The sequence below is a fragment of the Mobula hypostoma genome, chromosome 25 (genome assembly GCF_963921235.1).
Source record: "Mobula hypostoma chromosome 25, sMobHyp1.1, whole genome shotgun sequence".
Taxonomy (NCBI): Eukaryota; Metazoa; Chordata; class Chondrichthyes; order Myliobatiformes; family Myliobatidae; genus Mobula; species Mobula hypostoma.
The window spans coordinates 13,643,592-13,658,692 of record NC_086121.1 but is presented as its reverse complement, the minus strand read 5'-3'; the positions used below and the strand labels follow the sequence as shown (position 1 = coordinate 13,658,692).

The 15,101-nt window shown below is 43.5% G+C and overlaps 1 protein-coding gene across 4 annotated transcripts in view; it reads left to right on the top strand.

Moving 5' to 3' along the window:
* Window positions 1-15,101, top strand: part of LOC134337716 (multiple epidermal growth factor-like domains protein 6) — a 456,826-nt gene that overhangs the window by 353,311 nt on the left and 88,414 nt on the right. For all 4 annotated transcript variants that reach the window (XM_063032924.1, XM_063032923.1, XM_063032922.1 and 1 more), the window contains 4 exons: window positions 4,208-4,372; window positions 4,969-5,100; window positions 11,917-12,045; window positions 14,879-15,007. In XM_063032924.1, coding sequence (XP_062888994.1) covers window positions 4,208-4,372; window positions 4,969-5,100; window positions 11,917-12,045; window positions 14,879-15,007 — 555 coding nt within the window. The remainder of the gene's footprint in view (window positions 1-4,207; window positions 4,373-4,968; window positions 5,101-11,916; window positions 12,046-14,878; window positions 15,008-15,101) is intronic.

Genomic DNA, 15,101 nt, shown 5'->3' with positions numbered 1-15,101 from the left:
AGCAATCCTGCAAGCAGGGAAACCAGGAGTTCTCAATCCTGGTTTTCTTTCTGGGATCTCACAAGACCAAGAGATCCTGAAAAGACACATAGCAAGGACATCCAGTAGGGTCAGGTGTGGGAAATGGGGAGAGTACAATATCATTACAACAGAGGGAGCTTGCAGTACTGAAGGAAGGGGAGCCTAACATGCTTGTACCCGACTGATGCACAGATGAAGATTTGGCCGACAAGAGGGCATCTCAAAAAACAGCCACTATAACCTCTACAGGGAGATGAGTGCAAACCTGGGGAAAATATGATTGAGGATGAGTTTCTGATGCAGTTATGGTCGCAGGTTGGAGAATGCCTCAGACCTCTGCAGATGTTGTCCTATTGTCTCTTCCAGTGTTTGAAATTTCTGTAGCATAAAAGCAAACTGTTGGGGGGAAACAGTGAATCCAATGGCTTCTGTAGAGAGAAATAGATGGTCAATGTTTCAGATCAAGACCATTCATTTGGGCCGTTTTTTTTTGTTCCATATCCCAGCATCTGCAGACTCCTGCATCTTTGGAGTTTCTGTGCTGAGTTGCTGAACTCTGGACTTGGGCTCTACCTGAATGGGCAGGGCAGCCCTGTGGTTATCAGCTTGCCAGCATTGGGAGGGATGGAGACCATAATGAATTCTTTGAAGTTAGTGCACCAAAGATGTTCAAAGTCAACCAATCCAGAATATAAAAATGTAAACATGAGGAATTCTGCAGATGCTGGAAATTCAGTTGCTGGTGAACGCAGCAGGCCAGGCAGCATCTCTAGGAAGAGGTACAGTCGACGTTTCAGGCCGAGACCCTTCGTCAGGACTAACTGAAGGAAGAGCTAGTGAGAGATTTGAAAGTGGGAGGGGGAGGGGGAGATCCAAAATGATAGGAGAAGACAGGAGGGGGAGGGATGGAGCCAAGAGTTGGACAGGTGATTGGCAAAAAGGATATGAGAGGATCATGGGACAGGAGGCCCAGGGAGAAGGAAAAGGGGAGGGGGGAGGGAAACCCAGAGGATGGGCAAGGGGTATAGTCAGAGGGACAGAGGGAGAAAAAGGAGAGAGAGAGAAAGAATGTATGTATATAAATAAATAACGGATGGGGTACGAGGGGGAGGTGGGGCATTAGCGGAAGTTAGAGAAGTCAATGTTCTCTAACCTGATGGTATGAACATTGAGACTCCAATCTGATGGCATGAACATTGACTTCACTGGCAAGAAATCTAAACCACATCAATGATCCCTTTTATTTGGAACAGTAAGGCTTGCGATAGGAAAGTGTGGACTGGCCTTCATTTGCAAACTCAATTTCTTGAATTGTCGTGTCTGCAGGCAATTTCCAGTATGATCTCACAATCCCAGATGAGGGGGAATTACTGGTCAACACATTGGAAAAATTCCTGCTGTACTTTTAAATCATCACGCGAAATACAGATTGCCTTGCCTTGCTGTTAGCAGCCTTGCCCTGAATCAGAAGGTTATTAATTAAGACCCTTCTCCAGAGACCTGAGCATGTCGTCTCTGCTAGTTCTCTCAATGCTGCACTGTCTGAGAAACAGCACTTCGATGGCACATTACACCGTGGCCTTGTCTTCCTTCTTTTGAGTGCAGATGATCGACCTTGCGATGACTTAAAAGAACGGCAGGGACTTTCCCGATGCGTTGACCAGAAATTGCCCTTCACCTGGGATTGTTTATGAGACCTTATTGGAAATTGTCTGCAGACTTGACAATTCAAGAAGTGATCGATTTGGTGCTTTGGAGGGCTCTGTGGATACGAAAAGTGCTTTCTCTTTTCAAATTATTTCTTTTCTTTCAGCTGCCTCCAAATCTAGCTAATGCCTATCTGCACCGTGCCCCAGTCAGAGGCTGTACTGGTGATAGGAGATCACACTGCATTCTCATCTACTAGTTAAGCAACCTCTTCCTCAGCATAATGTTATTCAACAAGAGTCAACCTATTATTTCCACATGTAATCCCTGCGGGATGCTGTTCTTTCACATTACCCAAGATTCTATTAACCTTGCTGGACTCATCAGTTTTGTAGCGCTGTACCTCTGCTGTGATGGGTATGTTTTATTCCCCCTCCTCTCTCTCAACATGAGTTGTTCTTGGCCAGCATTCTGCACTGGAGACCACAGTGCTGTCGCCAGCACAGTTTCGCCTGTTCCACACTGTACTCCCTCTCCTGTCATTTCAGACCCTGACAAGTATTAATGAAATCAAGGTTTTTTTTCCTTCTGCTTGACTGAAGTGGCCCATCTTAAGGCAAAATCCTTGCCAAGGCAAAGGTGCCGAATAAGCAGTACGCGTGGAAATGATACTAGGCACAGCTGCTTCTCATGACAACCCCTACAGCAGTTTGTTACAATTAGGCGTTTGTACGACTCCAAGAGTTTAGGAAGCTGAAGTCCATTATGATTCAAATATTCAAGGCATGCTTTTAAGGACAATGGAGAGGGAATGAATGTTTAACAGCAGTTGAAAAGCAGCAATACATTTCCAGGGGATTGTATGGCAAATGATTTGAAGATGTGTTTAGCATTCTGTTGGGTCTGTCTCTGCTTGTACTTAAAGGAACTTCCAACACACCAAACTAACCAAAAATAACCCTGGTCATGTGCCCTGTGTAGTGTTTATTTGTCGAGGGTTGATACTGGAGAATATCCAGACCTCTTCTGGGACAGAAGCAGAGCTTAAAAAACATTTTAATTCAGAGAGAAAACACTTTAAAAATCAGCTGAGTAGGTTAATTGCTTGCAGTGTAATGTGGAAACAGCGTGTACGAATCTCGATCTATTCAGTTCCTCTGATTTGAAGACAGACATGAGTTGCGTGCGTTTGTGTGAAACTTGAGGTTGATAGAGATGCTTAAGCTTTTTGTCATATCAATCTTTGATGAAAGTTTGTGGCCCAGTTGTTGATGTGTATTACATGCTATTTTAATTAAAATGCTTTTCACCCTGGCATTTTGCTAAGATTGCAATCAACGGGATTGCTGCTTCCTTCCAGGCCTTTGTGGTTCTCTGAGTTTGTGCTGCTTTGAAGATGACCCTTTCACTGTGTTGGGTAAGAGATTGGGATGTGGGATTTTCTTCCACTCAGCTTCAGGCAGGATTAAGTTAGAAAAGCAAGAGAACAAACTTGTGTGGTCCAGTGCAACATCACCACCTAGCTGGATTGCCTCTGACCCTGCACTCCAGGAGACGAGAAGACTACACTCCAGGCCCATGGTGATTTTTTTTTTCCTCATGTTATCTCTGCAAATATGGCTTCTCATGATCACAATGCGTTTGGAAATGGTGGAGTCCTTTTCCATGGTTACACTGATCCAACACAGTGAAAGGGCCATCTTTTAAAACAGCACAAACTCAGAGAACCACGAAGGCCTTGAAGGAAGAAGCAATCCCGTTGATTGCAATCTTTGCAGCATTGCAAGCTGAAAAGCATTTTAACTAAAACAACCAATATTGCACATCAGCAACTGGGCCATAAACGTTCAGAGCAAAAGGGAAAGGGCTGACTGGTGACCTTCTCTTCCTCTAATTGCCACTGATATTTAGCTACCAAGCAATTCAGTGTTGGAGAAAGCCTTCAGGAGGCCATTTTGTAGAATTTTAGAAGCGCTTCAGCCCTCTTCAAAATTCTTCTCTTGACTTTCTTCTCACCTGCATTCTCCATCTTTGGATTAATAAACTTTTTCTTGACAGCATGGTTATCCTTGACCTGGGGTAGTGGGTTAAATCCAGCCAAGGTAGGTGATGGTAGGGGTACTAAAGGTAGCCACACACTGCCAGAACATTGTACTAAAGAGGCACAAAGTTCTATTAGATGCCTTCAAAGTTGCAGTTTTTTTTTGGCATTAAGTTGAAGTGATCAGGATTCAAACAAAATGACTTTCAAGCCAAATAAAAGTTCTTATTTCACGCGAACTGCATCATTGACAAAGTGTCTCTAAAGCACACCTGTCTGTTGTATAGAACTATTGCCCAATTGACAAAAATGTTCCATTAAGAGAAATATCTTACGAAACGCACTGTGGGTATTTTGATGAGGTGTATTTCTATGTGGAGCATTATTTGCTGCAGTGATAAGCAGATTTGTGAATAGGTATCATGTACTAATGCCATTAGAATGAAAGTTAGTAATTTGGGGAGTACCAGCAGCGTGTTTTTCTTCTTTCTGTTCCAGTCTTGGATGACCATGTGGAGGCTTTGAATGGCCGGCCAAGTTATGAAAGGTACTTTCCTGAGGTAACTTTCTACCATGGAGAGGAACTGACCCAATTGTTTGATGATGAGGATGTCGCTGGGGAAGGAGAAGCACGCGGAGAATTCACCCTGTCACAGAGCTTTGGTAAGGGCATCGTAAGAGAGATGAATTCTTTGTGACCCTGTACATGAGTTTCCACTTCTCTCAAGAGGGTCGCTATGGTTGTGGTGGGTCGGCTAATTTAACCATCTACCCCAACTATACAGTGTAAACTGCATAATTCAATAGCTCACTAAATGAAGCCTGTGTTACGCAGACTGAATTGCTATACACTATTTTCTGTCTGTGCCTTGCTGAATTGGCAACTGGAAGGATGTGAGGAAGAGATTAAAATAGGATATAGCAGGGGTTCCCTGTCTTTATTATTCCGTGGACCAATACCATTGAATAAAGGGTCCATGGACCCCAGTTTTTGGGAACCCCTGGATTAGAGAGATATTAATGAATCGATTTTGCTGGGGTTGTTAGATACCTGTGATTAGTTTTACAATGATACACTGATGGGTTTTGATAGGTAGAGAGCTGCCTATGGAGGAGTGGAGAGATAGTTGGGCAGTGAAACTGTGGAGATTCTGAGATGATTTCTGGTGAAGTCCTGAAGGGATTGGAAGGTTGCGATGGTGGATAGATGTGTATTTTTACTAGAGTTGATTGTATAACTATCCGGATTTTGTTTGCAGTGTGCTGGGATGGTACCTTTGGAAATGACTGCAGCTTGACCTGCGAGGACTGTAGGAATGGAGGCACTTGCAACGAAGCTCAGGATGGATGCATTTGCCCAGAGGGATGGACTGGGATTGTGTGTAACCAGAGTAAGTAGTTCTCAGACTCTCTTGTGCTGGATGACGTTGGGTTTGAAGCCTGTGTTAGAACCCTGGAGCTGGATTTCTGATCCATTCAAAGGAGCAACTGAGGTCCAGAATCAGTAGCACAATCCTAGGCGAGACCACGCCATAAACAACGTGCCTTCTAAAGATAGATTCCTTCTGTTGTTTTCGTATCCCGTTCAGAGACACAATCTCCAGTTGGGATTTTGCCTAAAGTGGGAGAGCTGATTTGACAAGCCAGAGAGGACCCTGGTGTACATCACAGCCAAGATGACAGTCAGCTGAATTCAGTTTCTGAAAGCTTCTCTAGGATGTCATACTGATTATTCCCTCCACTTGCTTTGATTTTACCTTTTACGGTAGTTTTTGAGCTTGGGCACAAGTAATCATGGTTAACATAGCATTTCAAGAAATTTTCTTGGCTATTGCCACCTTACTGCTTGCCAGCACTTAGCTTAAGAACATAAGGAATAAGAGCAGGAGTAGGCCATGTGGCCCATCAAGCCTGCCCCACCATTCAATAAGATCATGGCTGATCTGATCATGGACTCATTTCCACCCGCCTGCCTTTTCCCCATAACCCTTAATTCCCCTACTATGCAAAAACCTATTCAACCTTGTCTTAAATATATCTACTGAGGTAACCTCCACTGCTTCATTGGGCAGAAAATTCCACAGATTCACCATTCTCTGAGAAAAGCAGTTCCTCCTCACCTCTGTCCTAAATCTAGTCCCCCAAATCTTGAGGCACGTCTGCTAGTTCTAGTCTCAAGATTGAACCTTAGATTGAACGGACCCACAAATCCTCCTCTCTCTGTTCTTCTGTTTTCTGGAAACCATTTTCCACACCAAAAGCAGTCTAGCCTGTGTTTGGTTCAAAGTAAATTTATTATCAAAGTACCTATGTGTCCCCACATGCTACCCCGAGATTCATTTTATTTATTTAGAGGAGTGTGGAACGGGTCCTTCCAGCACAATGAGCCGCACCCCCAACAGCCCCCCTAATTTAACCCAAGCCTAATCACAGGATAATTTACAATGGCCAATTAACCTACTATCCGGTACACCTTTGGACTGTGGGAGGAAACCAGAGCACCCAGAGGAAACCCAAGCACTCACAGGGAGAACGTACAAACTCCTTACAGATGGCGCCGGAAATGAACTCCAAACTCTGGAACGTTCCGAGGTGTAATAGCGTCGCGTTACAGCTATGACACCGTGGCGCCTTATTTTCTTGCAGGCGTTCACAGTAGAACAAAGAAATACAGTTGAAACAATGGAAAACTGCACACAAAGACTGATAAGCAACCAATATGAAAATACAAAAAAAAATAACAAACCAACAAACAAATGAATAAATAATACTGAGGAATGAGAAATCCAAAGAATGCTGGACCCTGACAAATTCAGTTGTTTTCCAACTGTCAAACTGAGTTCTGAAGCCAGAAACGAACACAATACCTGGTACTGTGTTCCAAACAAGAGAAAATCTGCAGACATTGGAAATCCGAACAACACACACAAAATGCTGGAGGAATACCGCAGGCCAGGCAGCATCTTTGGAAAAAAGTAATCGACATTTCGGCCGGAAACCCTTCGGTAGAACTGGAGGGAAAAGTGCTGGGGAGTAGATTTAAAAGGTGGGGGAAGAGGAGAGAGAACCACCAGGTGATATATGAAACTTGGAGGGGGAGGGATGAAGCAAAGAGCTGGGAAGTTGATTGGTGAAAGAGACAGAAAGCCTTGGAAGAAGGAATAGGTGGGGGAAGGGGCACCAGAGGGAAGTGACGGGTGGGCAAGGAGATAACATGAGAGAGGGACAAGGGGATGGGAAATGGTGAAGGGAGGGATTGGAGGCATTACTGGAAGTTTGAGAAATTGATGTTCATGCCGTCAGGTTGGAGGATACCCAAATGGAATATAAGGTGGCCATCAAACTTTACAACTCCACCCTTGGAGGGTCAGACACCCTGAGCCGATAGGCTGGTCCTGGACTTATTTCATAATTTACTGGCATGATTTACATAATACTATTTAACTATTTATGGTTCTATTACTATTTATTATTTATGGTGCAACTGTGACGAAAACCAATTTCCCCCGGGATCAATAAAGTATGACTATCACTACTATACTAACCGAAGTGTGGCCTTATCCTGATAGTGGAGGAGGCCATGGATGGACATATCGGAATGGGAATGGGAAGTTGAATTAAAATGGGTGGCCATTGGGAGATCCTGTTTGTTCTGGTGGACGGACCATAGATGCTCGGTGAGGCGGTCTCCCAATCTACGTCGGGTCTCACCGATATACAAGAGGCCACACCAGGAGCACTGAACACAGTATATGACCCAAACAGACTCACAGGTGAAGTGTCACCTCACCTGGAAGGACTGTTTGGGGCCATGGATGGTACTGCTGGACACGGAGGCTGGTGAGGACAAAAGGAACCCTATCCCTGGTAGCGTGGCGGGAGGATGGTAAGAGCAGACATGTGTGAAATGGAAGAGATGTGGTTGAGGGCAGCATTGATGGTGGAGGAAGGGAAGCCTCTTTCTTTGAAAAAGGAGGATATTTCCTTTGTTCTAGAATGAAAAGCCTCATCCTAAGAGAAGATGTGGCGGAGGTGAAGGAATTGAGAGAAGGGGATGGCATTTTTGCCAGTTTTTACAAACCGGTGTTACGTTGTACACTTTTGTCAACTTTTCCCCGGTTTCTGTGATGGGGTCCATAGTGGTGGACGTTGACAATCATTTGCTTGCACTGGAGCAAATGGTTTGTTACAAACCTTACTAACTTCATGGAGCCTGAGGTGATTTACCGTCCCGAGATTGCACAGTGCACCAGCTAGCTCTAAAATTTTACTTTGAATCGTCCATGTCTGGTAGCTCTAAATTCAGTATAATGAAGGTAATTTAAAAGAAAACGAAGCTAAAACATTTAATTAAATAAAAGAGCGTGCTGCTTTGAAAAGTTAAATTGAAACACAGTTGGTCTAAAGTCAAGGGGAGGAATGCTGTTTACAAGGGTCTCAGCAAGTCATTACTTTGCTCTGGCGATGTTGGATGTCTGGGAGAATTTACTTCACCACAAACTCACGACAGGCACATTCCAGAACTGATTGCTGCACAATAAATGCTAATTAATTGAAAAACCAACATATTAGCTATTATTATGGGTTGTAGGGACCATTCATGGAGACAGGAAATGGTGCTGTACTGTTGTTTGTGGAGATACAGTACTGGGCAAAGTCTTAGGCACATATGTATAGCTAGAGTGCCTCAGACGTTTGCAACGTTAGAAGGATTGCAGGTTGTAAATCGGGGGAAGCAAGGGATGTAGGGGATGGCAAAGGTGTAGCGCAGTGGGAGGGGTGTGGGACAGGTAGCATAGAAGGAGTGCCAGGGTGGGGGGGGGGCAGTGGTTGGCACGGCTGAAGTCACAACCAACACTGAGACACCAGATTCCAAACAACTGGTTTATTGATTCTTCTCCACCTCTTCTGCAGCATTACAGAATGTTTCTCTGGTGCTTCCCGCTCCCTCCCCTCCCCTCTCCTTGCCCCCTTCCCGCTCTTAGTTCCACAATGGAGACCCATATCAGAATCAGGTTTATCAGCACTTGCACATGTCATGAAATTTGGTTTTTTTTTACAGCAGTACAGTGCAATACATAAAATTACAATAGTACTGTGCAAAAGTCTTAGCCACCCTAGCTGTATCTATCTGTATATATATATCTTACATGGAATAGACCTTTTTGGCCCTTTGAGCTGGCCACCAATACCCCAATTTAACCTTAGCCTAATCATGAGACAAGTTACTGAGACCAATTAATCTGTCAACCGATATGTCTTTGGACTGTAGGAGGAAGCCCATGCGGTCACTGGGAGAACATACAAACTCCTTTCAGGCAGTTGCGGGAATTGACCCTAGGTCACCTGCTCTGTAAGGCGTTGCGCTAACCACTACATATGTGCTGCCTCATATTCTTATCTATCCTCTAGCTCAATGCCAGAGAACAAAACTTCTCTCCTCTCCTGTCGAGTAGATGCTGGGATTATGGCTGGACCCACAGTAGATCTTGAAAAAGACTCAATGATAACAAAAAATAACATCAAGTCCTGTGGGTATCACCACAGTGTGTAAAGTAGTGTTAGTTACTGCCTTTTGCTGCACACATGACAGAAATATTTCAAACTTTCCTCTAAAATATCAAGTGTGCCCCTAATCCCCCATAAATCAGAATCAGGTTTATTTTCTCCAACATATGTGATGAAATGTTTTGTTTTGCAGCAGCCGTACAGTTGAATACACAAAAGTAAATTACCATAGGTTACAATAAGAAATGTCAAATAAATAAAAACAATCGTGCAACAAGAGCACAATAGTGAGGTAGTGTTCATGGGCAATTCAGAAATATGATGGTGGAGGGAGGGAAGCAGTTCCTAAAACATTGAGTGTGTGTTGTCAGGCTCCTGTACCTCCTCCTGATGGTCATAATTAGAAGAGGGCATGTCCTGAATGGCAAACCCCAATTCCCATGAATATGAGCTGGATGAAAAGGTACAGATTACAGTGAGCTCCACACAATGAAAGGGTGATGATATGACGCAGATCATCAGAAACCTTGTCCAGAAAGTATGAATGTCAGTTTTGAACCTATAAAGTCCTGCTGCCTATGGTCTATCAATGCTCTGTTGTATTACTGTTGACTGCGAAGGGGAATCTGTTAGTTATCAATGCAATTCCAGTGATTGTGGTGGAATTGTGCTCCACCCACTGAATGTTCTGGTTCTTGGAACTTCTTGTATATGGAAATAAAAATGAACAAAGCCTATCAATTAGAGAGAACCTAATCTTTACATGGTTACTGCCATAACATATTAGAATTACAGAAGACATCGCAACATAGATACAAATAGCAAATGGAGAGTGATTTTCCTCCACTTGGTGTCAGAGCACCAACTGTCACATGATCTGAGGTTGTGTGGTTACAATGTCACATGAACAGGCATACTTCCAAAGAGGAAAAAAATGTGCTTTTATAACATTACTATGGAGCTAATAAAATGCCTTGAGCTGTTGTCATTGTTCTAATGTAGGACATATGGAGACCATATTGGCACAACAGGGTTCCACAACCAGATAATCTGTGCAACATGGCAGTATGCTAAGGAAACTTTAGACAAACAAATAGAGACTGACTCCTATAATTGACGATAGCACCATTGTTGCATCACATTACCAGGATTGTATATGAAGAGAAGTAGGCAAAGTAGCCATTCACCCCATCATTCTATAAGATCATAACTAATCTTTTATTGTGGCTCCACTTTCCTATCCTAACTTCATTCCCTTAAAACATAAAATCAATCAATAGATGTAATTGCTTTTCATATCTAACAATTCATATACAGCACTGTTCAAAAGGCCCAGTACATCATGAGTTAAGCCCTCCCAACCATTGAGCAAATCTATACTGTCACAGGAAAGTAGCATCCATCATCAGAGATCCCCACCACCCAGGCCATGCTCTCCTCTTGCTGCTGCCATCGGGTAGAAGGTACACCAGCCTCTGGACTTGCACCATCAGGTTCAAGAATAGTTGCTACCCTTCAACCATCATACTCTTGAATGAAAGGGGATTACCACGCACTTGTCCCATCATCGAAATGTTCTCACAACCAATGATCTCACTTTAAGGACCCTTTACCTCATTATCTCATATTCTTGTTATTTATTGCTATTTATTTATATTTGTATTTGCATAGTTTGTTGTCTTTTGCACTCTGGTTGATCTTTCATTGATCTTGTAGAGTTACTATTTAGCAGATTTGCTGAGTATGCCCATAGGAAAATGAATCTTAGGGTTGAATATTGGGACATATATGTACTCTACTAATAAATTTACTTTGAAGTTCGAACATTCGAATCAAATGACCTTGTCTGGTGTCTCAGGGCTGGGTGTGTTTGCACTCAACCCCTGCCCCCCCACCAGCCACTCCTCTGCCACCTATCCCACACCCTTCCTGCAGTCCCCCACCTTCGCCATTCCCAACTTCATTTGCTCCCACCTGATTTACAGACCTGCAATCCTTCCAATGTTCACAAATACAGCACTGTGCGAAAGTCTGAGGCACCATGGCTATATATATATATATGTTTAAAACTTTTTGCGCATTTCTGTATAAAGTAATGGTTACCCTGGTAGCTATAGACTTCACCCTATCACAGCCATCTCTTCCATTGTCTACAACTTAGACACGCACGTTTCCTCACCATTCCAGTTCTGATGAAGGAGCTTTGTCCTGAAACATTGACCCTTTGCTCTCCCATTGGCTATCACCTGCCCCATTGAGTACTTCCATCGTGTTTTTTTTTGTTTCTGCCATTGATGACACTTGAGATGTATTCAAAAGTGTGTCAAAACTCACTGTGATACTCTGAGGCCCAAATGGGAAAATTTCCATTGTTTCTTTAATGTTAAAGCAGCACGTTTCCTGGTAGTGAGCTGATTCTCCCATTGTAGACTGTTCTATCAAGTCCTAGAGCTTCAACACATAGCCTTCAGAGACAGTGTCAATCTGAAGCTACAATGCAAAAAGTATATTATGCATATTTTTGTTACACTTTCTGTTATCAGTGCTGGGTGATAAATTGTCAGCATTGCCAGTAGACCCTGTCTCTTGAGGATAATAACAGTGTTACTTCCAGCCTTTTTGTTCAGTCCAGCTGTGCGTATTGTACTTGCCGAGTAGCCACCTACTTTGGTCACTCTGCCTTCCCTTTTGCTTTGCAGCTTGTCCAGAGGGAACATTTGGGAAAAACTGCAGCTTCCTGTGCAAGTGTAAGAACGGTGCCACATGTGATCCGCTGGCGGGGAAGTGCCGCTGCCCTCCAGGGGTCAGTGGTGAGATGTGTGAGGATGGTAAGTCATTGTGAATACTTTATCCCCTCATCATTCTCAATAGCTGGGCAGTAATAACATAGCCACTTCTACCTGTTGGGGGATCTTGAAAAGATCCATGGTGTTGGGCTACACACTCAGGGTGTGTATATTTATGGAGGTTCCTTCACAAAGCTACCTACCACAAAGTGTCTACTCTCTGGGTATAAGTTCTTGAGCACACACATAACAACATATGTCAGTGTGCACTCGCATGTGTTTTTAATTCATTCCCTCAAGGTGATCATTGTTTTAAGGGTCAATCACATTGCTCTGAGACTCGGCAAGGACTACCATCGTTCCTTTCCTAAATCAGTACTCAAAGTTCAAAGGAAATTTATTATCAATGGATGTATGTGTCACCAAATAATACATTGGGACTTATTTTCTTGCAGGCATTTACAGGAAAAATAAATAAATTCAACAGAATCTATGAAAAACTATACATAAACAAGTACTGGCAAATAATCAATGTGCAAAAGAAGACAAACTGTGGAAATAAAGAAATACTGTGAACATAAGTTATAAAGAGTGTGAAAGTGAGTCTGTAGGTTGTAGGATCAGTTCAGAGTTTTGGTGATTGAGGTTATCCATGCTGGTTCAGGAGCCTGATGGTTGTAAGGTAATAACTATTCCTGAACCTGGTGGTGTGTGACCTGAGGCTTCTGTACCTCCTGCCCAATTATGATAGCAAGAAGTGATGGCAGGGATTCTTGACGTTGGATGTTGCTTTCTTGTGGCAGTACTCCATGTAAGTGTACTCACTGGTGGTGTGTGGGGGGTGGGGGGAGGGGGGATTTGGTTGCAATAGTCTGGGCAGTATCCACCACTATCCATAGTCTTCTGTCCCAACTAGTGAACCACCTGGGCTATAATGCAGTAGTTATCACGACTTGTTGCAAGCTTCTTCTAATACCAGAGTTCATTTAATTCATTGAATTTAAGCTTCCAATTGTAGTGGCAGTTAATAGTGTTATTCCTGTCCCTCTCCTGACACCATATTGTGTTTCATTTTTGAGGGATAGTGCAGTGCACACGGGGTTGTCAGCATGCAAGGTACTCAAATGAACTTTAACGATAATCCTGCTCGTACAGTAAGTATATGAGCTCCTCCCATATGGGAGTTGCTCACTGAGTGGCATAGGAGTGACACCAGGAATAACAAAGACCATTAAAAACAAAGAGAAAGACAGCAATAATGTTGGCAATTCTTTTTTATGTTTATGTAAGGAGTTTAAGTTATGTGCTGTGGGTGAAGTGAACTGTATCACTCAATTTCAGTGCCTGTAAGTTCTACAGACAAGAAGTACATACCTGTTTTTGCCTTTTTATTCAAGAAGGGGAGATGTTGTGGTAGTTAGTAGTGTTCCTCCTACGTCGCTCAGTTAGACACTCCCACATGGGAGGAGGTCACATAGTGTTCATGCAGGGTTACCAATAAAATTCAGTTGGGTATCCTGCATCCTTGCATCCTGGTGTGCTCTGCACTCTCCCTCAGTAATGAACACTACACCATTCTTATATTGGGATCTGAATACCTGTCTTTGCATTATTCTAGGTTTGTCTAGCAACTTAACTACCTTGCTAGTGTATCCATGTGTACTAGTACCCTTGTGTGTGTGAGTTTAGGTGTTTCAGTGCATGTTTGTCTTAATGTATAAGTCTCTGTGTGTATGTTTTTATGTTACCATTTCCATTTGCAAATTCCCGGAGGAGGCCAGCTGGCGGGTTCCCTACTGTGTTAGCCTTATTGGTGAACAAGGGAGGCCCATGTGAATGTCCTTCATTGGTTAATGAAGCCAACGTTAAGAGCTTCTCTCCAAAGAAGGAACAATTTCTCAGACCAACACACACAAAATGCTGGAGGAACACAGCAGGTTAGGGAGCGTCACTGGAGGGAAATGAACAGCTCCCGTTTCGAGCCAAGACCCTTCATCAGGATTCGGTCGGAAACTTCGACCGTTTATTTCCTTCCATCGATGCTGCCTGACTTGCTGAGTTGCTCCAGCATTTTGTGTGTGTTGCTCAAGCTACCAACATCTGCAGAAACTCCTTTGTCTCCAACTTCTCAAATTCAGGAATGTGACTATTATTACTGCATGCCGTCACTTATTCTTCATAAATCAATTTGTGCTCCCTGATCACAGCTGGGAACAGAGGGATGTGCTTACCCCACGGATAGTGAGATCGCTGTGTCACATGCTGAGGCCAAGTTGGCTTCTACTCCAAGCCTGGCTGTCAACAATGCTTCCACAGGCAATAAGATATGAACATACTTAATTGAAAGTAGGATTACTTTTAATGCTGGGAATATTTAACTAAAACTGTGGACTTTGAAAGGGAACGAATACAGATGAAAGGTGACTAGTACTGCCCAACTTAATTTACGGAAATTATGGCTTCTGTAATACAAGATACTCAGTCGTGTACTTTGACCCACCAGTGCCAAAGCTTGTCCTTTCCACACTTTCTCTTACTGCTCTGGAAGCTCAGTCTGGAGAGGAGGGAGACAGACAATGCTGTGCAGGTGGTAGGTATACCTGGAGGTCCAGGTCTGAGAATGGAAAATCACTGGGCATGCTCAACTGTCTGCTGAGTTTTGTCGGGGAAATCTACCCCCAAACAGTGCACTCAAGGTTGTCAATTATAATTGAATGCTTTCTTACTGCCACTCCCCTGCCCCAGAAGGGCCTGCACTACCCCCTGTGGATTCTGTCACTTTCTCTGTGTGGTCGATTTGGAGAGGGCTGACCTTCCCAGACTTTGTTTTGAGTTAAAATAAGTTGAAGCTGGGACTAATCAGCTCTTCTTTTAGGTTGTCCCAAGGGGTTTTATGGAAAAGCCTGTAACAAGAAGTGCAACTGTGCCAACAATGGACGCTGCCACCGAATCTATGGCGCCTGCCTCTGTGATCCTGGGCTTTACGGCCGCTTCTGCCATCTGCGTAAGTTGGAGAATTTTTGTTCCTGCTGCTTGTTCATTAGGAATTGCGGGCTGCAAGAGTGTCATGAGGCTGCCTGGTCCCAAGCTCATGGCCA